At 39.7% G+C, this 21,086-nt stretch overlaps 1 protein-coding gene and 1 non-coding gene across 2 annotated transcripts in view; both read right to left on the reverse strand.

The window, feature by feature from the left end:
- Window positions 1-380: 380 nt before the first annotated feature.
- The window catches only part of NXPE4 (neurexophilin and PC-esterase domain family member 4), a 60,477-nt gene continuing 39,771 nt past the window's right edge, over window positions 381-21,086 (reverse strand). The window contains exons 2-7 of the mRNA XM_052652858.1: window positions 14,585-14,680; window positions 13,538-13,643; window positions 6,806-7,536; window positions 6,226-6,287; window positions 4,019-4,228; window positions 381-1,171 (exon numbers count right to left, since the gene is read on the reverse strand). Coding sequence (XP_052508818.1) covers window positions 636-1,171; window positions 4,019-4,228; window positions 6,226-6,287; window positions 6,806-7,536; window positions 13,538-13,633 — 1,635 coding nt within the window. The 5' untranslated portion in view covers window positions 13,634-13,643; window positions 14,585-14,680 and the 3' untranslated portion in view covers window positions 381-635. The remainder of the gene's footprint in view (window positions 1,172-4,018; window positions 4,229-6,225; window positions 6,288-6,805; window positions 7,537-13,537; window positions 13,644-14,584; window positions 14,681-21,086) is intronic.
- On the reverse strand, window positions 1,878-1,949 carry TRNAC-GCA (transfer RNA cysteine (anticodon GCA)). Its single transcript has one exon. It is a non-coding gene; the product is annotated as a tRNA-Cys (tRNA).

Here is a 21,086-nt window from a genome sequence, read left to right on the forward strand (position 1 = left end):
CATTGGAAATGCAGAGTCTTAACCACTGGACTGCCAAGGAAGTCCCGGAAATCATCTTGAACTTGTTTTGGTGATGGTGGTGGTTTAGTCGCTAAGTCGTGTCCAACTCTTGTGACCCCATGGACTGTAACCTGCCAGGCTCCTCTGCCCATGGGATTTTCCAGGCAAGAATACTGGAGTGGGTTGCCATTTCCTTCTCCAGGGAATCTTCCCGCCCCAGGGATTGAACCTTGTTCTCCTGCACTGCAGACAGATTCTTTACCAACTGAGCTATGAGGGATAAGGAAATGAGACTGCTTTCTCCAAATATTTATCTTATAATAACTTTATTGCTGGAATTTCCATTAATCAGAGAGAGCTTTTAACTGTTAGGCGTCTTGACTTCCTGTTTGTGAAAAGTGGTCTGACTCTGATCAAGAAGGGTAGCTCCTTTTCGTAAGTGTTTTTGTGTTTATTTGTAAGTAGAAGCCCAAATGAGAAATAACAGATTTGGCTGAATTGCCGGTTAATAAATCAGCCATAGTGCAGATTTTCTCTTGCTAATTGAGAGTTCAGAGCCAACAGCATCTGGCATGATAGCAAACACTTAATAGATGTTTTTAGTTAACTGAATAAATTTCAGAGATATGTGTTATCTAGCAAATAAAGTTTAACAGTATATTAATCTGATTTCTGACTACAGACTGGGGTGGGTGGACGTTATTTGTGCCATATGCAATTGTGATATCCCAAGCATCAATAATGCCCACATTGAGATCCTGGAAAATATCCTTCAAGGCAAGATACTGGATATAACCGTGAAAGTCACTAAATCTCTCCACATCAGCATTCATCTCCCTGATGTTCTCTTCCTTGATGATAACCACAGTGTCTGGACTTCTCAGAAGAAGGCGTTGAAGTGCATCATGGACGTTGAGGGCCCTTCGGATAAAAACGTCAATGGGAAAGGGTCTGAAGTGTTGGCCCAGAGAAATAACAATGATAGTATTTCTTTCTCCTCCAATTCTGTCAATAACCTGGGCGAGGTACTCAATCTCTTTGACTGAATAGGTCAATGATCCAATCAAGGGATAACCATGTTTTTGCCACTGGATATTGATATTCTTGTTCAAGTCCACAGCAAGTTGCTTTTGAAATTTTCCAGATTCGTGCAGATCCACTGACTTCAGGGCTGATGACAAATGGGAAATCCCAAAATAAAAGCAGAATAAAGTTATGAAGTTCATAAAAATAGAAGAAAAATTATGATGTTTATAATTAAATGTTAATCCTGACTAATTTATTATAGGCTTAAATGAGAGACCAGTTTGAAAATTATTGAGCAACAAAAAGTGTTATACAAATAAATTATATCTGCCCCTCTGTAGAGCCATGTAGAACCAAATGGACTGCTGATAGCGAGCATCGATGTCACTTCAGTGGAAAATGATGGAGTCACTTTCATGGATATTAGTTTTGACACTTTGTTAACTATAGACTAAGCTCCTTTGAAGATAGAGAAAGGTGCCAGTTGATGTCTATAAATTTCAAAATACAAGTAAACCTACTTCCCCAAGTTCTTTGTAAGTTCACTTAAGACTGGAATTGTATTCTATACTTCTGTGTTTCTTTTACATAAGCGTGAAGTGGTATTGAATACATCATCTATAACAATATTACTGCTATTCATTCGTGAAGGACTTAATAATTTACAAAACATTTATTAGGACTGATATGTTTATTTACTTCAAAGCTCCGTATATATGCATGGTGGCGGTGATTTAGTTGGTAAGTCCTGTCTGACTCTTGGCTACCCCATGGACTGTAGCCTGCCAGGCTGCTCTGTCCATGGGATTTTCCAGGCAAGAATGGGTTGCCATTTCCTTCTCCAGGGAATCTTCCCCACCCAGGGATTGAACCTGGGTCTCCTGCATTGCAGGCAGATTCTTTACCAACTGAGCTACCAGGGAAACCCTATATATATAATTGCCATCTTCTGGAAAAGAAAACCAAAAGATGAAATGACCTGCCAAGATTGTACAACTAGTAAGTAACAGACTCTGTACCTTAAACTTGAACTTCCTCCTAATTCTTATGAAAGTAATCTACCCAGTCTTAAAACTTTTTAAAAGTATAATATGAATGGAAGAAAATGAAGTCGCTTTGTTTTTCACTATATTAATTAGACTATCAAGGCCAGTTTCTTTGTAGCTAGAACATCTGAGGAAAATGTGTGGGAAATGATTATTAATGCTTTGTAATATGTACCAACTTAGAAGTAAAGGGCTACACTTAAAGTCTTAACCCAGTGAGGTTTGAAAATGGTGATGCTGGAGGGTTGGGTGGAAGAAAATGGCAGAATTTTTTCTTCATTCTGTTTCTAACATATTTCAATTTCATTTTCTAAAGCACACAATAACCACACAATTTAACTTTTGACAATACATGTAACAGATGTTTTGTTATCAGAGCTTCAAAGGTCAGTCAAGAAAGTAGGTAAGTCAATAATTCAATACTGTCAAAATCTAAGAGCCCACCCTGACCCCACCATTGCAGAATGTGCTGCTAGAAGTTGTCACTAGATCCTAAATTTTATAGATGAGGAAACTGAGATCTGGAGGAGATTTGTCATTTACCAGGGGTCACAGCTTAAAACTCTCCCCTTTGAGACTGGAATTGACATACATACACTGCGATATATAAAACAGATAACTAATGAGAGCCTAATGTATAGTACAGGGAACTATCCTATGGTTCCTATAGAACTCAGTGCTGTGTGGTGGACTAAGTGGGAAGCAAATCCAAAAAAGAGGGGATACGTATACAGCTGATTCACTTTGCTGCACAGCAGAAAATAACACAATATTGTAACGCTAGTATTCTCCAATAAAAAGAAAAAACTCTCCCCTTGTGTTGCAGGGGGTTCAAGGTCCTACTGATGTTCCCTTTTTACTGAATGAATCAGCTTACTCTCTGAGTTGGAGATCACAAGAGTGGCCTCATGTTAGGAAGGCCAGTGGGGAGCCACGCTAAAGCTACACTGTCCCCAGTGGTAAGAGCTAGGGCCCAGAATACAGAGGGCTGGCAGTGACAGTTTTCCAGATAACAGTGCTAAGATCTACTAGTGGATTCTGAATTATTGATGCATTCTTTGTTTAGTTAAAGGAGCAACTGGACTAGGCTTCTAGCCCCAATTCTAATATGAACAATGATAATAGGGCAAGAGCTATTGTTTTCTGGGCACTTACTAAGTGCCTTGCTATGTGCCTCACTATGTGTTAAATATTTTATAACCATTACTTCATTTAATCTTCATAACCATCACCAGATGCTGTTGCTATTTTTAGTTCACTGATGTGGAAAATAAGCTGTATGTCCAGGGTCATAGTCTAGGTTTGTTAAGCTCCTAAGCCCCTGTGTTTAACTATTATGCCTACCTGATATGAAGCTATTACCTCAACTGTAGCATCTGTCCTTCTGTGAAACAGTCATCTTGATGACAGCTCACACCAAAGAGAGCTAACTATGTAGCCAGCCGTATTCTAAATATGTTGTGTATAGTACTTCATTTTTACCAAGTGGGTACTGTTTTCATCTCCATTTTACAGATGAGGAAACTAAGGACAAAATCCTAGTGATGTAACCTGCCCAAGGCTATCAGATAGGACAGTAGAGGCCCTATTTTGATCCCAGGACATCTGGATGTAGAAGCCACACCCATAATCATCATGCCGTCTGTAGAAGGTGGGTAGTATACTATCTTCTTATTGTCAGCTTTGTGCGTGATTTTCTGAGTATCCTGGGTAAATACTGAAGTGTGAATTCTGCAGAAATAGGAATGAAGTAAACGTTTTTCTATCCTGGCTCCTTTCTAGTCAATAAATGGATTCTTATAAAGAGAAGATAATACCTTGTGAAAAGTGTTGATGTGCTGTGATTAAGAAATATGAAAGAGGCATTCTCCATATTCCTTTCTCCCCTTGAAATGAAAAAGAAGTTTCTGAAAGGGATGTGAGTAAAAGCTCAGACAGAGACATACTGTTGATCCTGCTTTTGAAGTATTCCATCCACTGGCGGATCGTGGAATCTCCCAATAGATATATAAATTTTCCTCTCAGGCATTCTTTCATTTCAATTGCAGCCAAACTACAGGAGACAGGATTCCACGTGTCTTTCCAGACATGTCCACTGGGAATTGTGGATGCCATTCCAAACTTGCATTGCCCTTTCACTGGAACTGTCTTTTCTGCTAAAGAATCAACAAGATAGAGTCTTCTAAAGTATCACTTTATCCATGAGTATTTAATAAGAACCAACTGTCTTTTTTAGGTGTGAGAGTGGAGGAAAAACCTTATTGAAGCATCATTCTCTTGACGGAATAGTTAGTTTTCAGAAAAAAATTTTCTCTGATAAGAATTTTATAAGTGATAACTCATTAATGTTCATTATAGATAACATGTTTTCTCCCAGAGAAAAAGGCCTTCTGGGTAAAATTTAAGTATTTGTTTGCCTTCTTATGAAAGAAAAGACATCAATTCTTTCTTAGTAGTGAAAACTCAATTATCTTGTCATTTAGCCCAATTTACCTCAAAGTTTATCACACACTGTCACAGTGTCTTAAACGCCACCATCAAACTGTTAATGCTCTAAGTGCAAGGAGATATAAAAAAACTAACAATTAATTTGGTTTGAGTCCTGGACAGTCCACATGGATATGGCTGTAGGCTGGAGCAGACTCGTGGGAATCCGGGATAGGCTGGGTATTGACCATTAGTCCCAGGTTTCTGAAGAATCTGGGAATATGACGGACTGAAGTGTTTATCCTTGGCAGTCTTGGGGCTGTGATTATTCACCACCCAAAGGAAGTGGTTTAATATTTTAATAACTGGCATAAGTAACTTGTGTATCCTGGGTGAAAAATGCCATTTCCATCTGTAGATACATAAACACACTTCAGCGTCAATGAGTTTAGTAGCAATTAGCAAGCTGTTGATACTGAACTTAAGGGACACAAAAGTTCCTGCATTAAATCATTTTCGATAGGGATTTCGATGTTCCCTAGTGGCTAGATCATAAAAGAATCTGCCTGCAATACAGGGGACCCGAGTTTGATCCCTTGGTCAAGAAGATCTCCTAGAGTAGGAAATAGCAACTCACTCTAGCATTCTTGCCTGGGGAATTCTAAGGACAGAGGAACCTGGTGGGCTACAGCCCATGGGGTTGCAAAAAGTCGGACTCAACTGAGCAACTAACACTTTGAGCCAAAGAAATTGAAGAGAAATTAATAAAAGTGTGGAAGAGCTATTTTATATGTTCAAACGGTTTGAAAGATGGCAAAGACCAGGAGGGGGAAATAGGAATGAACTGAATTATAGATGGCAGGTTAGAAACCTCTGCTGCTGCTGCTGCTGCTGCTGCTAAGTCGCTTCAGTCGTGTCCGACTCTGTGCAACCCCATAGACGGCAGCCCACCAGGCTCCCCCATCCTTGGGATTCTCCAGGCAAGAACACTGGAGTGGGTTGCCATTTCCTTCTCCAATGCAGGAAAGTGAAAAGTCAATGTGAAGTCATTCAGTCGTGTCCAACTCTTAGCAACCCCATGGACCGAAGCCCACCAGGCTCCTCTGTCCATGGGATTTTCCAGGCAAGAGTACTGGAGTGGGGTGCCATTGCCTTCTAGATGGTGATTATTGTGCTTGTAGTGATGCGGGAAGTGCTAATGGTGGTGGTTGGGGGAGGTAAGACCTAGGTGCAAACTGGGAGAGAGTTTTGACATTTGAATGTTGTTGCATCTGATGGGCAAGTAATCCGTTGCCTGATAGATACTGATGAGGTTGATGATGAGGGTTATAAATCAGGTTTAGGATTCCAGTCATTTATTCACTTAGGTGATTGGTGTCTTGGCCCACCACAGACAAGCCTGATGAGCAGAGTAACATATGATTGGTAGTAGTGAACAAGTTCTGAGGAAGGAAAAACCCTTTAAATGGGATGAGTGCTAAGTGTGTGTGTGCTCAATCGCACAGTAGTGTCCGTCTCTGTGTGACCCCATGGACTGTAGCCCACCAGGTTCCTCTGTTCATGGAACTCTCCAGGCAAGAATACTGGAGTGGGTTGCCATTTCCTACTCCAGGGGATCTTCCTGACCCAGGGATCGAACCCGTGTCTCCTGCATTGGCAGGTGGATTCTTTACTGCTGAGCCACTTGGGAAGCCCCAGCCATCAGTCACACAAAGGGAGGACTTACAGTTACATTTGGAGACAGTAATGGCATCGAACTTTGCCATCATCTCTACACCCACATTTGACCTTAAAGAGACAAATATAAAAATTAATTGGCAAGTGGCCCAAGATCAGGAAACATAAGAAGTCACATTACCCATTGTTTCAGTTATTTCTTATGATAATAACTGACTATTTTGGCCACAGTTCCAGGCCATTTATTAAATTTCCATTTCTTGGCCTATTAATTCAGGGAGTACAGATCCCCAGAAGGTGTACAAGGTAAATTTTGTGATTCAGAAAGAATATATTAGCACCTAGGCATATTCACACATGTATATTTCTTCTCTTTTAATTTTTATTCTAGTCATTTTTTTTGTCGTTGTTTCAATGATAAGGGTTAAATATCCAAAATATTTAGGGATGACTGGAGAGTGGGCACTGTCCCCAGATGAATTCACATATCTTTTCTAAAATGGCTCTTCATAGAGTCCCAAAGTTGATATATTAATACACAATTAATTAATAGCTATTTCCTTTGGATCAACAGATAGGCCAAATCATTACTGTATTTACCCAGATAGTCTCCAGAAATAATTATTTACCTTTCAAAGAGACTTCTTTCTTGTTTGCTAAGATAAGACACGTCCTTATTTTTGGAGTGCATGTGGGTGAGTGCAGCACAGGGAACGTTTGGAGGCTTCAAGCAGTAGAAGGCTTCTCGGTCTCGGGTGTCCAGGTATTCACACAGTTCAGCACTTGAATTTAAAACCAGGGCACAGTCAGTACTGACTTGGGAGGTGCCTCTGTTAAACTGGCCTGTGAAGATCACCCTGTCGTAGCCTTGGTTCCTGGCCCTCCAGAGAGCCGACACCCCTTCACTGGGGTGGATGAGCAGGACAGACAGGGACACCTGGCCCTCCCAGAACAGGGTGAAGCTCACAAGGTAGGTGCCATTGTTGAAGTCTGTCACCTTTCCAGAAGCACCCGCTTTCAGGGCTGGGGAGGACATCCTGGCCCTGAGGAAGTCCCCACCGTATTCCTTCCTGCGTCCCAGGTGGTCCCTCGCCTCCAGCAAGACGTCCAGCCGGTCCCCCCTGCAGTATGTGTCTCGAGGGCTGAGGAGGGTGGCTCTGCTGTGTGTGGCGCTGGTGGTGGAGCTCACGTTGGTGAAGGGTCTGGGTGGGATCAGCTGGTCTAGTTTCTCCACGATCCTCTTTATCCTCAGCTCAGTCTCTGTTGGTGAAACTGCTGGATTCAGTGGTGGTTCAGGATGTGTTTTCATGACGAAATTCCAGTGATGGAGGGAAAAGGGCAACTTGAGCACAGTCCGTAACTGAATGACAAGGAATACAATAGAGAACACGGAAAGTGTGCCTATTTAATGTGATAATTATGGTAGGTTAGTCAACGTCTCTTTTATCAAATGATGAGTGGTAGAAAAATTAAAAATAAAATGATATTGAGATTACATTATCACCCATGTTTCATAAGAAAAATGATTTTCCTTAAAGCTGGTGGTGAAACTTCACTTTTCACTGGCTGTTGAAAGTGCTGTTTTTGTTGTTGTTTTGTTACACCACACAGCTTGTGAGATTGTTCCCCAACCTGGGATTGAACTCCTGGGCTTTTGTCAGTGAAAGCACCAGGTCCTAACCACTGGACTGCCAGGGAATTTCCATCACTGGCTAATCTATTTTGGGTGAGCCATTCTACTGCAAAGGATCTTCTTTCTTAAAGTGATGATCATAAAATATACTTTCATTGGGCAATTGTGAAGACCAAATGAGAAAATGCTTTTAAACTGCATAGCAGAGAACAGATGTTTATTGTTCTTTTATTTTTATCTTAAAATTAGAGTTCAGTCATTTAAATAAATCTTTAAGAAAATCTTCAAGAAGCGTGGAGATTTTATGTAATATACAATTATCTGTTTTTTTCTATTTCACTTTTTATACTTTGATTAAACAGTCTGTGGTATTTACTAGTAATTCTCAGATTACTGTTTTAGCTAACAGGACATAAGAGACATAGGCTACTTTCTATATTTATTTTCTCATCATAAAATAACACTGACATTATTAAAAGTGAGAGAATGCCACAACTCGATAGAAAATAAAAATCAGTCATGATTACAGAAACCACTCTTAATCATTTTGGTGGTTTTCCTCTCATCCTGTATAACCATTTCACGTGATTGTGAACACACTGAATATTTACCAATTAATTTTGATTAAAAATAGTGTCATTAAAACCTTTCCACCTTATGTCCAAATAATATTCCAGCCTATGGACATAGTTTAATATTTCACCTATTCCTATATTTTTAGATATTTATTGTATTCAGCTTTTCTCTGTTACTTATAATTCTGTAAAGGACACTGTTTGGTATAAATCTTCCCAGTAATAGCTCTGAATTTCCAATAAAGGCAGAGTATCTTGTGTTGGACTAGGTTACTGTGGTTAACATTTTTACTTTTTATTATTTGACATGTTCTGATTTTTTAGAAATAAAAACATTTTTATTTCTTAAATTACAGAGATGGTATTAGTAACCAGGATGTGCCAGGTACCATTCTAAATGCTTTTCACTTGCTAGCTCATTAATCCTCACAATAATATGTGAGGTATTTATTTTTATGACCCAATTTTCAGATGATGAAACTGGTTCACCTAAAAGTTAAGAAATTTAGCCAAACCTGCACAGTTAGTCAACAAGAGAGTCGAATTTTAATCCCAGGCAAGTATCTCTGTAAATGAGCTACCCAGGGACTTCTCTGGTGGTCTACTGGCCAAGATTCCATGCTCCCAGTGCAGAGGGCCTGGGTTCAATCCCCGGTCAGGGAACTAGATCCCACATGCCACAACTAAGGAGTTCACATTCTGCAACTAAAAGATCTCACACACTGCAACTAAGACCCAGCACAGCCGACTAAATAAATGAGAAAAATTATATATATGTATATATATATATATATACACATGCCTACATACATCTGAGCTGCCCAGTGTTGTGAATATGCAGTAAGGCTAGAATTCTCTTTCACTGCTGGTTTAGGTGCAAATTGGCACCACATGTCTGGAAAACAGGTCTATAGCATATAGTAAGACCTTTAACAATGTTCACTGCATTTACCAATAATTCTACTTCTGAGAACTCAGTGAATCATAGTAATACCTCTGAATTTCCAATAAAGGCAGAGTAGCTTGTATTGGCACTCCAGTGTTCTTGCCTGGAGAATCCCAGGGACGGGGGAGCCCAGTGGGCTGCCGTCTATGGGGTCGCACAGAGTTGGACACGACTGAAGCGACTTAGCAGCAGCAGCAGCAGCTTGTATTGGACTAACTTTCCTGTAGGTAACAATGATAAATTCTAGATACTCCCCTCCGCCCCCCCACTGCAAATCTCTTTTAAGAGCATTGGAGAGTGACCACAAACTGACAGACGCCAGAGGAGAGCTGAAATGCGAAAGAAGGAGCTACGCTGAATTTGCATAATAAAAAAGTGCCAACTGAGTTTCTTCACCATGAAGTGAAATTATACCAAAAGTGACACATAGGTCTTCAGGTAGGAATGAAAAGCCCCAGAAATGGTAAATACATGGGTTAACATAAAATACTATGTGTTTCTCTTCTAATTTCTTTAAAATGCATATAATTATTTAAAAACTACAATTTTGTAATATTATAACAACTATAGCATAATGAATGAGTTGGGGAGTAAATGGGAATAAATTATTAAAAAGTTATTACAGATTATGTGAAGTAGCGCAATATTAACTCTAAAACTTAAGAATATGCATTGTAATTTCTAGAGAAACCACTTAAAAAAAACTTAGAGCTATAAAAATAATAGAGAAACTAAAAGGACATACTAAAAAAAAAAAAATCAATCCAAAGGAAGGAAGGAAATGGGGAACAGAGGAATAAAAATCAGAATGGCCAAACAGAAAATAAGTAGCAAAATGGTGGACCTAAATCCACTCATATTAATCATTTCATTAAAAGTAGGTATACTGAACACTTCATTAAAGGGCAGAGATAATCATACTGCTTTGGAATATAGTAGAGTTTACAGATTTTTAAAAGACAGTATGTATGCATAAAATAATGTTTTGTTATCAATGCATTCGTTTGTATGTATTTTGAAATATTTAAAATATTTTGGTATTAAAAGTTATAGTTTGGCATTAAAATTTATGGTATTATCAAATTTTGGAAGAATTTTTGTTTAGTAAATTTGTGATCAATGTTTCAGTATTTGAGATAATTCATTTATAAAATGGTGCAGCTGTTATAGTTCCAGCTATGTGATTAGTAATGCATTCTAGAAAAACAGTTTTACTAGAATGATTTCTAATAAATGGAGTGTTAAATTTTTTTTTTAAATGCAGAGATAAAACAGCAAGACCCAACTACTTGCTATCTATGAGGAATGTAGGTTAAGTATTAAGATGCCTATAGGCTGAAAGTGAAAGGATAAGAAAAACACAGTGTGTCATTAAAGCATAAAAAAGCTGCTAGTAATGGTAAAGTAGACTTCAAGGCAAAGCGTATCACCAGGCATAAGGATGGACATTCTAGAGAGATAAGAGGGTCAGTTTGTCCAAAACCATAACAACCTTAAACGTGCACATGCCTACATCGACATGTGTTTATATGGGAAACAAAACCTGTCAGAACTAAAGGGAAAAGTAGAAAAAGCCACAATTATAATTAACAATTAGACAAATCTCTCTCAGCAGATGCTATAGGAACAAAATTAAAAAATGACCAAGTACCTAGAGGATCTGAAGAACATTATTATGGTAACATTTTTTAACTATCACAGCACATTACCAGACATTTTTAAATTGCTACAACTTCATGTGAAAATCGTAAGTGATTTCAGTGGAGTAAAATAATATTCTCTGCGCAAACTCTTTTGGTAGAAAAACAACAGGAAAATTCTGATTCAAGGGGAAGGAATAAGCACATGTTATAACCTTGACTGGGCTTCCTGGTGGCTCAGATGGTAAGAATCTGCCTGCAATGTCAGAGACTGGGTTCAATACCTGGGTTGGGAAGACCCCCTGGAGAAGGATATAGTAACCCACTCCAGTATCCTTGGCTGGAGAATCCCATGGACAGAGGAGCCTAGTGGGCTACAGTCCACAGGGTCGCAAAGAGTCAGATACGACTGAGTGACTAACACTTTACCTTTCTTTCCTAGCCTTGCTTTCCCACCATAAGATCATATAAATGGCAGAAAAGAACTTAACAATTTTCTAACTATTCTGGGAAATAGGAAGAAATAACCTTATATGGACCAGAACTTACAAGCAATCTCCTGAAAACTGAAAGGCAGATGAGATTAGATCAAGGAAGAGCCCATGGCTGCCAGTGCATATAGGTGAGGCTTCTGTAAAGAAGGAAGTCTCTCCAGGGACATTGCCAGCATGGAGAAGGTTGGTAACTGCAGTAGGAGGGGTTGAGGGGAGGCCCATAGGAGGACAAACCACACAGGTTGATACCTTCCTATTTCCCCAGCTGTGCTGGGCCAGGCAGCTAGAAACAGGGAATTCTGTACTCTCATGAGAATAAAAACTATAGATATTTAAGTTGGGGAGGTCAGTGGGACCCAGTGTGCCTGGCAACACTTTAGACAAACAGGGAGCACTTATGCCACACACATGCTGGAGGAAACAGATAATGGCAGTCCGGACTGGCCACCGCAGAGCTTCAGGTGTAAGAATGCACACAACCGAGAATCAGCAAAAACTTTCATCAAAGGTAATTCATGAGAGGGAATTCCCTGGCTGTCCAGTGGTTAAAACTCTGCACTTTAACTGCAGGGGGCGCAGGTTCCAAGTTCCTGGTTGTGGAACTGACAGCTTGGTCAAAAAATAAAAGCAACTCTGAGAGAGAGGTATTGTCAACTTCAGCAAAGGGAAGACATCCAAGGGAAGGAACAGAATTAATACAAAAATAAAAACAAAGCTTTAGAACAAGCATACTTTCTGGCCTCAGAGAGATTTAGATGATATTGGATCTACGAATTAGTAAGTCTTTTGAGATCTTGGAAAGTAAGACCCTACTGTTCCTTATGCAAAATCAGTAGGATTCCTTTATTCCAGCAGCAAGCAATTAGACAATGTGTTTAAAAGAACAGTCATTACAATAGCAAGAAAATAATTAATGACGTACCAAGGTGTCAATCTAACCAAAGATGCTTAAGACCTGAATGCAAAAGTTATAAAATTTAGTGAAAGATGTTGAAGAAGATCTATGTAGGTGGAGAGACATGACATGTTAATAAATAGCACAATAGTATTATAAACATGTCAGTTTTCTCAATTTGATCTATATGGCTAATGTAATGCACATATAATTTAAGTAGAATTTTTCACTAAATTTGACAGACTGATTCCAAAACATGTAAGAGGGAAGGCCAAGACCGGCTGAAAACCTCCTAAAGTAGGTTAAGCAAGGATAACTTGACCTCCAAGTTTTCAAAACTAATTATGAAGCTCTGTTAATTACAGCCATGCGTTATTGATACAGGAAAGCCAAACTGATCAATGGAATAAAACAAAGAACCCACAGAGGGACCTGTACTTATTAAAATTTTTGATATACAATAAAAATGACCTGATATATCAGCTTGGAAAGAAAGGATTACAAAATGGAAAAAGCTGGAAAAAGTGGTTATCCATACAGAAATAAAAGCAGAATCAGCCAAAAAAATCCAGGTACATTAAGGGTTCAGTGTCTAAATAAAGCAACCTTTAAAACTGTAAGTAGAATATTTAGATTAACAATTTGACACAGGTATAGGGAAAGGTTTATTAGTACTTAAAAAGCATTAACAGTGAAAAAAACAAATAAATTTTAATATATACACCTGAAAATATTCTGTTGTTCAGAAGTTCCTTGTGCATGTACGCTCAGTTGTGTCCAGCTCTTTGCAACCTGGTGGACTGTAGCCCACTAGGCTCCTCTCTCCATGGAATTTTCCAGGCAAGAATACTGAAGTGGGTTGCCATTTTCTGCTCCACAGAATTTCCTTAGAGAAGGGGTAAAGACAAGCTAAATCTTAGGAGGAGACAGTTGCAACGCAGATATAAGGGATGAAGAGTGTGAGTGTAGATCACACACACACACACACACACACACACACACACACACACACACAACATTATCCTCTCCCATATTGCATGATGATTATCAAGTAGTTCTTAAAAGTTGAAACTCCTCTTCTAGACTCTAAAGGTCTGCTTGTTTGGACTTTTCTAGAACGAGTGAAGTGTCACATAGAAATATAGTTTTGTGAAACATACAAAGAAAGCAATTCCTACCTTCGTGGAGTTTTGGATAACTGCAAAAGTGATCCAAGAGGCTAAGATAAACACCAATATCAACAGTGACTTGTGATTGGCTATTCTCATTGTCATGATCAGGATCCTGAAAGAGACAAGGCAAAAACAGGCCCAAATACACAGCACCAGAAAAGAAATGCAGAAATACTGGAAAAGTTCTCCTGATTCTTTTTTCCTCAGACGTTACATCCAGAATGGAAACTTGGTCCTCCCGCTGCTCTTGCTGTGTCCCTGCTTCCTTTGTTTATCAGCTTGTACCTTCCAGAGAAGCACTATTCTGAGAACGGAGCCCATCTTGGAGTCTAAAAATTGAGGAACTAAGAATTTGATGGCCGCAAGTGTGCTCATTGTTAGGGGGCGTTTCCAGGCTATATGTCATCTAACAGGCTTCCTGTTCTCTTCCCGTAAGAACAAAGAACAGACATAAAACATGACCCAGAGGGATGTTATGGGGAGGGAGGTGGGAGGGGGGTTCATGTTTGGGATAGCATGCACACCCGTGGTGGATTCATGTCAATGTATGGCAAAACCAATACAGTATTGTAAAGTAAAATAAAGTAAAAATAAAAAGTTTAAAAAAAACCAAAAACATCCCAATAAATACTGACTGATAATCGCGTTATTTTGTGGCCATTTTAAAGTACTTGATTTTTTCTAGCTTCCTTTTTACTAATGTGCTAGTAGGTTCCCCCTTTCTTGTCTTACTAGCCTTTTTAGCACCCCTCAAGCTTGAGAAGATCTATTGTAAAATTCAGATTTCTCTCTGAAATGTTTTAGGCTTTCTCAGTGTTTTCCTATGGTTACATCTTCATTTCTGTCTTTGCCCTGGAATTTCAAGTTGTCTTTTCATATCACTTGGCTTAAACACTGCCCTTTGAAAATTTTCCTTGTCTCAAAATTTTTTCTCCCCTTGAAGCAACTCCTACCCTAATACCCAGTTAAAACACAGAGGTTAGAAGTTTCTGCACCCAAGAATAAATGTTGCCCCTTTCCCTCACCTCCCCAATTTTGCAAATATTTTCATACCTTCAATTTGAAGACTTTGCATAACTCCATACACAGGAACTACTGTTGTAAAGCTTTGTTCTGAAGCCACCGGTGTATTACTGGGGTACCTCTCCTCTGTGCCAAGACAAATCACAGGTATACGTTGCAGTCTGCATGCTTTGAGCTTAGATCCGTAGCCCTCTTCTCGGTTCAGGTAAAGTGATTTGCCAGCTCCACCTTAAGGAAGTATGTGGAGCGCAACTACAGTTCTCAGTTCACTCAGAGGTGGGGAGGAGCAATGAAATTCTCAGTATGCTTAGATGAGACAGTTTTCATGTTCTTAGACTTGATTAGTCTAATCTTAGTAAGTGTACAATAAATATCCAACAAAAAATGTGAATGAGTCTGGAAGTTTGAATGAATAGTCATCCCTGGAAAGCTGAACCACCTAGTCTGCATCTGAGCCTTGTCATCAAGATCCAGCTGCCAGGATTCAAGTGTATATTATCTAGTACAGAATAGGTACTCAATAAAATTTGCTGAATAAATTTGAAAGAACCTCACACACAACACAGGCAAGACAATGATACTGACTCACTCTCAGACCAACAGAGTGACAGCTTACAGTCATGGGTTTGAATCCATCTGGGATTTGTATTCCTTTTTAAAATCTAATATTTACTTACTTGTTCGGCTGTGTTGCGTCTTAGTTGCAGCACACAGGACCTTTCAGTTGTGGCATGCAAACTCTTCGTTGCATGGTGGGATCTAGTTCACTGACCAAAGACTGAACCTGAGCCCCTGCATTGGGAGCGCAGAGTCTTAGCCACTGGACCACCAGGGAAGTCCCTGGGATTTGTATTCTTGAACCGATAGAAATGGTGTCAGAAGGAGCAGGTGCCCAGGACAAATGCACCGGTGCTCATAGAAGCAGTAGCCGATCACACTGTGGACCCCTCTACCCTTTCATTTATGCTGTCACACCCAGGAAGTTAAACCTCTTTAAAAATCTACTCTATCCTTTCAGTTATATGTATAAACAAGAAATCAAGACCTGTTTCACAAGGATCTTCAGGATTTTGATAATCCTCCCAACATCCTTGATCCCACTCTGTGAAACTGGCCTTAACAATACTTCTTATGTCTTTGCATAATGACTTGAAAACATTGTTTTAACCTTGTGTGACTGGGTCCAGGTTGCTCACTTCTTTCCTAGAGATAAAGCCTTTAATAAGAGATAAATATTTACAGACAATCTGATTTGGCTTCTCCATAGGAGCCTGGTGCCAGTAACCATCCACGTTCCCAGCTTTCTCTGAGACATGTAGATGTATGGATTTTAATTTGTTTTAGTCACATCAATATTGATATTTAATGTTAACCTGAGGTTGGTATAATAGATATGTTTGACCTGAGGGAAGCTCAGTCAGGAGAGTCTAAGTGATTTGTCTAGGTCATCTAACGAGCTTTGAAACAGAGCTGAGGCCAGGATTCCTGCCACATTAACCTCTGATTCAGAGCCCTTTCCAATACTCATCAGGTCTCCAACACATACAGTAGAACAAAGTTCAGGTAGATCCTGGGGTTCATATGTCTATTTTCCATTATGCTTCAAAGAAATGTCTCTCTTTTTTTTTTTTTGTACCACCTTTTAATTTGCTCAAAAACCTGGTGTGAGCACAATATATTGCTCTTTTTGCAGTGAGTATGTAGTTTCCTCATCATCTTTGAATAGTTTCCTTTCCCCTGCATTTAAGGGTCTAAATGAGGAGTCAGAATATGAGAACTTGGTCAGAGGTAGGAACATGGAGCCATGAGTTCATACAATAAAGCATAGCCCAGGAAAGCGTCAGTTTGTTGGGAGGAGTGAGTAGGGTAAGAGTAGTTTTACCTTGCCCGGGGTCTAAAGGAGCCCAAGCAAACTGGGTAGACAGTCCAGGATTATGCAAAGCAAAGAGCAGATGTCCAGGGAACATGTCATGACTACTGAGCCAGAAGCTAGAGAAGTGGCTGCCGTGGCCTCGGAAATCAAACAAGATGCACCTCACTGCTGAGGAGCCCACACTGAAAGGTGGGAAGTCTCATGTCCATGGGACCCAAGTACAGAGGGAGAGTCCTTGCGCCTGGAAGGAGGATAGAAGATGCAATATCAAGAAGTCTCAAGGTTCCGGAAGTGAGAGCTTGACGTCGGACTCCACGTCACAGTGTAATGGTGGAGGGCACAGACTGCAGCTCAGCCATGCTGACAGAGGGGAAAGGTTGACGCTGAGGAAGATATAGGGGTAGGCCGTTCACCGCAACCCCAGATTAACTAGTAACAGATGGTCTTCCATTTGGGAACAGAACTCTCTTCCATTTTCAGGTATTGTGGAAAATTATCTGAAGTTCAGAGTGACTGCTATGCACCTAACACTCTTTGACAAAAGTGGTGACTCCCTGACTTCAGATGACACTGCAAAGCTATAGTAATCAAAACAGTATGGTACCAGCACAAAACAGACATGGATCAGTAGGATAGGATAGACAGCCCAGAAATAAATCCACATGCTATAGCCAATTAATCTGTGACAAAGGAGGTAAGAATATATAGTGGAGAAAAGACAGTCTCTTCAATGAGTGGTGCTGGGAAAACTGAACAGTTACATGTAAAAAAATTAAATTAGAAGATTCTCTAATACCATATACAAAAATAAACTCAAAATAGATTAAAGACCTAAATATAAGACCAGATACTATAAAACTACTAGAGGAAAACACAGACAGAACACTCTTGACATAAAGCAATGTTTTTTTTTTTTTTTTTTTTGTGGCTCCTTCCCCTAAAATAAAGGAAATAAAAGCACAAATAAACAAATGGGATCTAATTAAACTTAAAGGCTTTTGCACAGCAAAGAAAACCATTGATTAAATGAGAAGGCAACCTACTGAATGGGAGAAAATATTTGCAATTGATATGACCAATAAGTGATTAATATCCAACATATATAAGCAGCTCATGGAACGCAACATCAAAGAAAACAAACAACTCTCTTAAAAAATGGACAGAAGAACTGAATAAATATTTTTCCAAAGAGGAAATGCAGATGACCAATGAGTACATGAAAAGATACTTAACATTACTAATCACTAGGGAAATGTAAATCAGAATCACAATATCACCTCCAACTTGGCAGAACGGCTATCATCAAAAAGTCCTCAAATTATAAATGTTGGTGAGAATGTGGAAAAAAGGGAAGCTTCCTACATGGTTGGTAGGGATGTAAATTGGTATAATTGTATGTAAATTATATATATATATATACACACACAAACACACACCCATACGTACACACAATGGAATACTGCTCAACCATAAAAAACAAAATTTTGCCATTTGCTGCCACATGGATGGGATGGATGGACCTAGAGGACATTATGCTAAGTATAATAAATCAGACAAAGAGAAACACTGTATGATATCACTTATATATGGAATCTAAAAAATACAATTAAACTAGTGAACGTAACATAAAAGAAGTGAACTTACAGATACAGAGAACAAGTGATTGGTTACCAGAGGTGGGGAGGGGCAATATAGGGGTAAAAGAGTGGGAGGTACACACTCTTGGGTATAAGATAGGCTCAAGGATGTATTATACAACACAACAAATATTTTGGAAGAACTGTAAATGGAAAGTATCCATTAAAAATTGTATAAAAATTAAAAAAAATGTTAAAAAGGTGGTGCGTGCATGCGTGCTCAGTCACTCAGTTGTGTCTGACTCTGTGACCCCGTGGACTGTAGCCTGCCAGGTTCCTCTGCCCATGTGATTCCCCAGGCAAGGATCCTGGAGTGGGTTGCCATTTCCTTCTCCAAAAAGGTGGTGAAATAGTGGCATCAAGCTGTTTCATTATGCCTAAGTCATTGCTACCTGGCCACTTGTATCATAGATGGGTACTTGTTTCAAAGGCAGCAGGTTGAGCTCCTGGCATGAGAACCCTGCCAAATATGAGTGCTCCCTTTTGATGGTCACTGCCTGGATTCAGATCTCCTATTTGCTGCAGTTTGAAAGAGACACATATATGTGGGGAAGGAAGCAGTAGGTGGGTTTGCTTTGAGAGATGCATGGATCAGATAAGGGCTAACATTTATCTGAAGAATTGTTAGCTACCAGGCCCTTTTCCAGTGCTCCTTATGCACTAGCATGCCTGTGTGCTCAGTCCTGTCTGGTTCCTTGTGTTCCCATGGGTTTAACCCACTAGACTCCTCTATGCAATGGGATTTTCCAGGCAAGAAACTGGAGTGGGTTGCCATTTCCTCCTGCAGGGGATTCTTCCTGACTCAGGAATCAAACCGCATTGCAAGAAGATTCTTTACCTGCTGAGCCGTTGGGGAAACCTGTCTTTATGCACTAATCCATTTAACTCTCAGAGTTTCACTATGAAGACATCATCATTTTCAGATGAGGACACTGGGGCACAGGATGCTTAAACATTAGCTAAGATCACAAAATCAGTATATGGAAGGGGCAGGCCATGAAGCCAGATCACCAGAGCTGCATTTTTTATTCACTCCAAGGTCCCGCCAACAGTCATGAAATAGAAGACATGAGACAGCAGAATCCATGCAGCAGAGAGAAAGTAGAGAGGAGCTAGATGTTCACAGCAGCAAGAAAAGCAGAGACAGAAAGTCACTACTTGATGCCGCACAAGGAGACCCTGTTCCTGCTAGTGAGGCTGCTCCCAGCCCACTCCTAGGGCCCGCAGTGTGTCCTGAAGCAGGGTCACCAGCATCCAGGATCCAGTGCCTGATGACCTGAGGAGGAGCTAATGCAGTGATAATAGAAGTAAAGAATAATAAATAAATAATAGAAAAATAATAAATAGAAATAAAAAATTGTGCACAATACATGTAATGTGCTTGAATCAGCCCCAAACTCTCCTCCCTCTCCCCTGTTCCCTTGGTCCATGGAAACACTGTCTTCCATTAAACCGGTCCCTGGTGCTAAAAAGGTTGGGGACCACTGTCCTGAAGGTCCTTCCAGGTAGGTCCTCAGTAATGCTTTCCATCCCTGTGAGGACTGGAGTGTGTTGGGAGGCTGGGCAGAAGACTTTCATCTCACTTTCCAGATTCTCAGAGAGGATTCAATTCTGAAATGTGAGAAACTGTCCAAATTACATGAAACCAGCTACCCATATTGCGAATGTAAGTTGTTAGCTTCTTATTCACTGGCAACAGAAAGCATGTTTTTCATGAAGATGAAAAAATAAAGCACAAGAAAACCATGAATATCTTTTTCAAATGCCCTCGACTCTGATAGTATTGATGATCCTAGCAACATGTGTCCAGGGGTTTTTGTAGATGACTAAATGAATGTGCTTGTTCAAAGAGTGATGTGACCAGTTTCCGGAAAAACTTGGATGGATCTGCATAGCCGGAACAGGAGGATATGGGTATCTGGCCATCTAGTCAGTTTTGGACCAAATGTTGAATAACAGGTTTGCCTGGTTGACATCTTAACTCCAAGACAGAATGAAGAGGAACTTGTTTTAAAAATCTACATGCAGTCTTGCCCTTCAGGGTTGACTGGAACCCAAGACCTTTTTTTAGTTATGATTGTAAAACAAGTGTATGTATTTTTTCTTATGAGAATGTGAATGAAGTAGAGTGACTTAGACACACATTTCAGAATGAAAAGTACTCAATTTTCTACTATAAATAGGGCTTCCCAGGTGGTGCAGTGGTAAAGGATCCATCTGCCAGTGAAGGAGATGCAAGAGACATGGGTTCAATCCCAGGGTCAGGAAGATTTCCTGAAGTAGGAGATGGCAGCCCACTCCAGTATTCTTGCCTGGGAAATTCCATGGACAGAGGAGCCTGGTGGGCTACAGTCCATGGGGGTGCAAAAGAGTCGGACACGACTGAAGGACTGAGTGTGCGCACACACACAATAAATAGGTCCATTGTTAAGACAAGTCATTTCTCTGTGTGAGAACACTGTAGTAATAATTGCACTAGTCAAGATTTGCTGATGAATCCTAAAATCACTGGGTGGAAGTTTGAGGAGAAACAAGAATAGCTTTCCATCAATACATTTATTAATTTCAAAGTGAAAAATAGTAACTTTGTGTTGAAAACCAGCAGACACTGGCTTATGCACGTGGTCAAGATTAACATCAGCAGTAATAAGACGAATCTTCTTTCATGATATTGTACTGAGAAGGACATACCACTTCTGTATTATTCTCGAGAAAAATGCACGACCCTGATCTAATTATGAGAAAATATTGGATAGCATAAAATGGAGAGACAATTGACAAAATAACTCACAAATACTCTTCAGAAATGTCATGATCAGGAAAAATAATGTGAAATTAAGCAGCTTTCAGAGATTGGAAGACACTAAGGAAACATGATGACTGAACGCCATGTGGAATTCTTAAATTGGGTTCTGAAACAGAAAAAGGACTTTTCTGGAAACACTGGTGAAATTCAAATAAAGTGCCTAGTTTAGCCACTCATGTACCAATGTTAATTTCTTGATTTTGAACATTTTATAGT

This window comes from Budorcas taxicolor, chromosome 15 (assembly GCF_023091745.1).
Source record: "Budorcas taxicolor isolate Tak-1 chromosome 15, Takin1.1, whole genome shotgun sequence".
NCBI lineage: Eukaryota > Metazoa > Chordata > Mammalia > Artiodactyla > Bovidae > Budorcas > Budorcas taxicolor.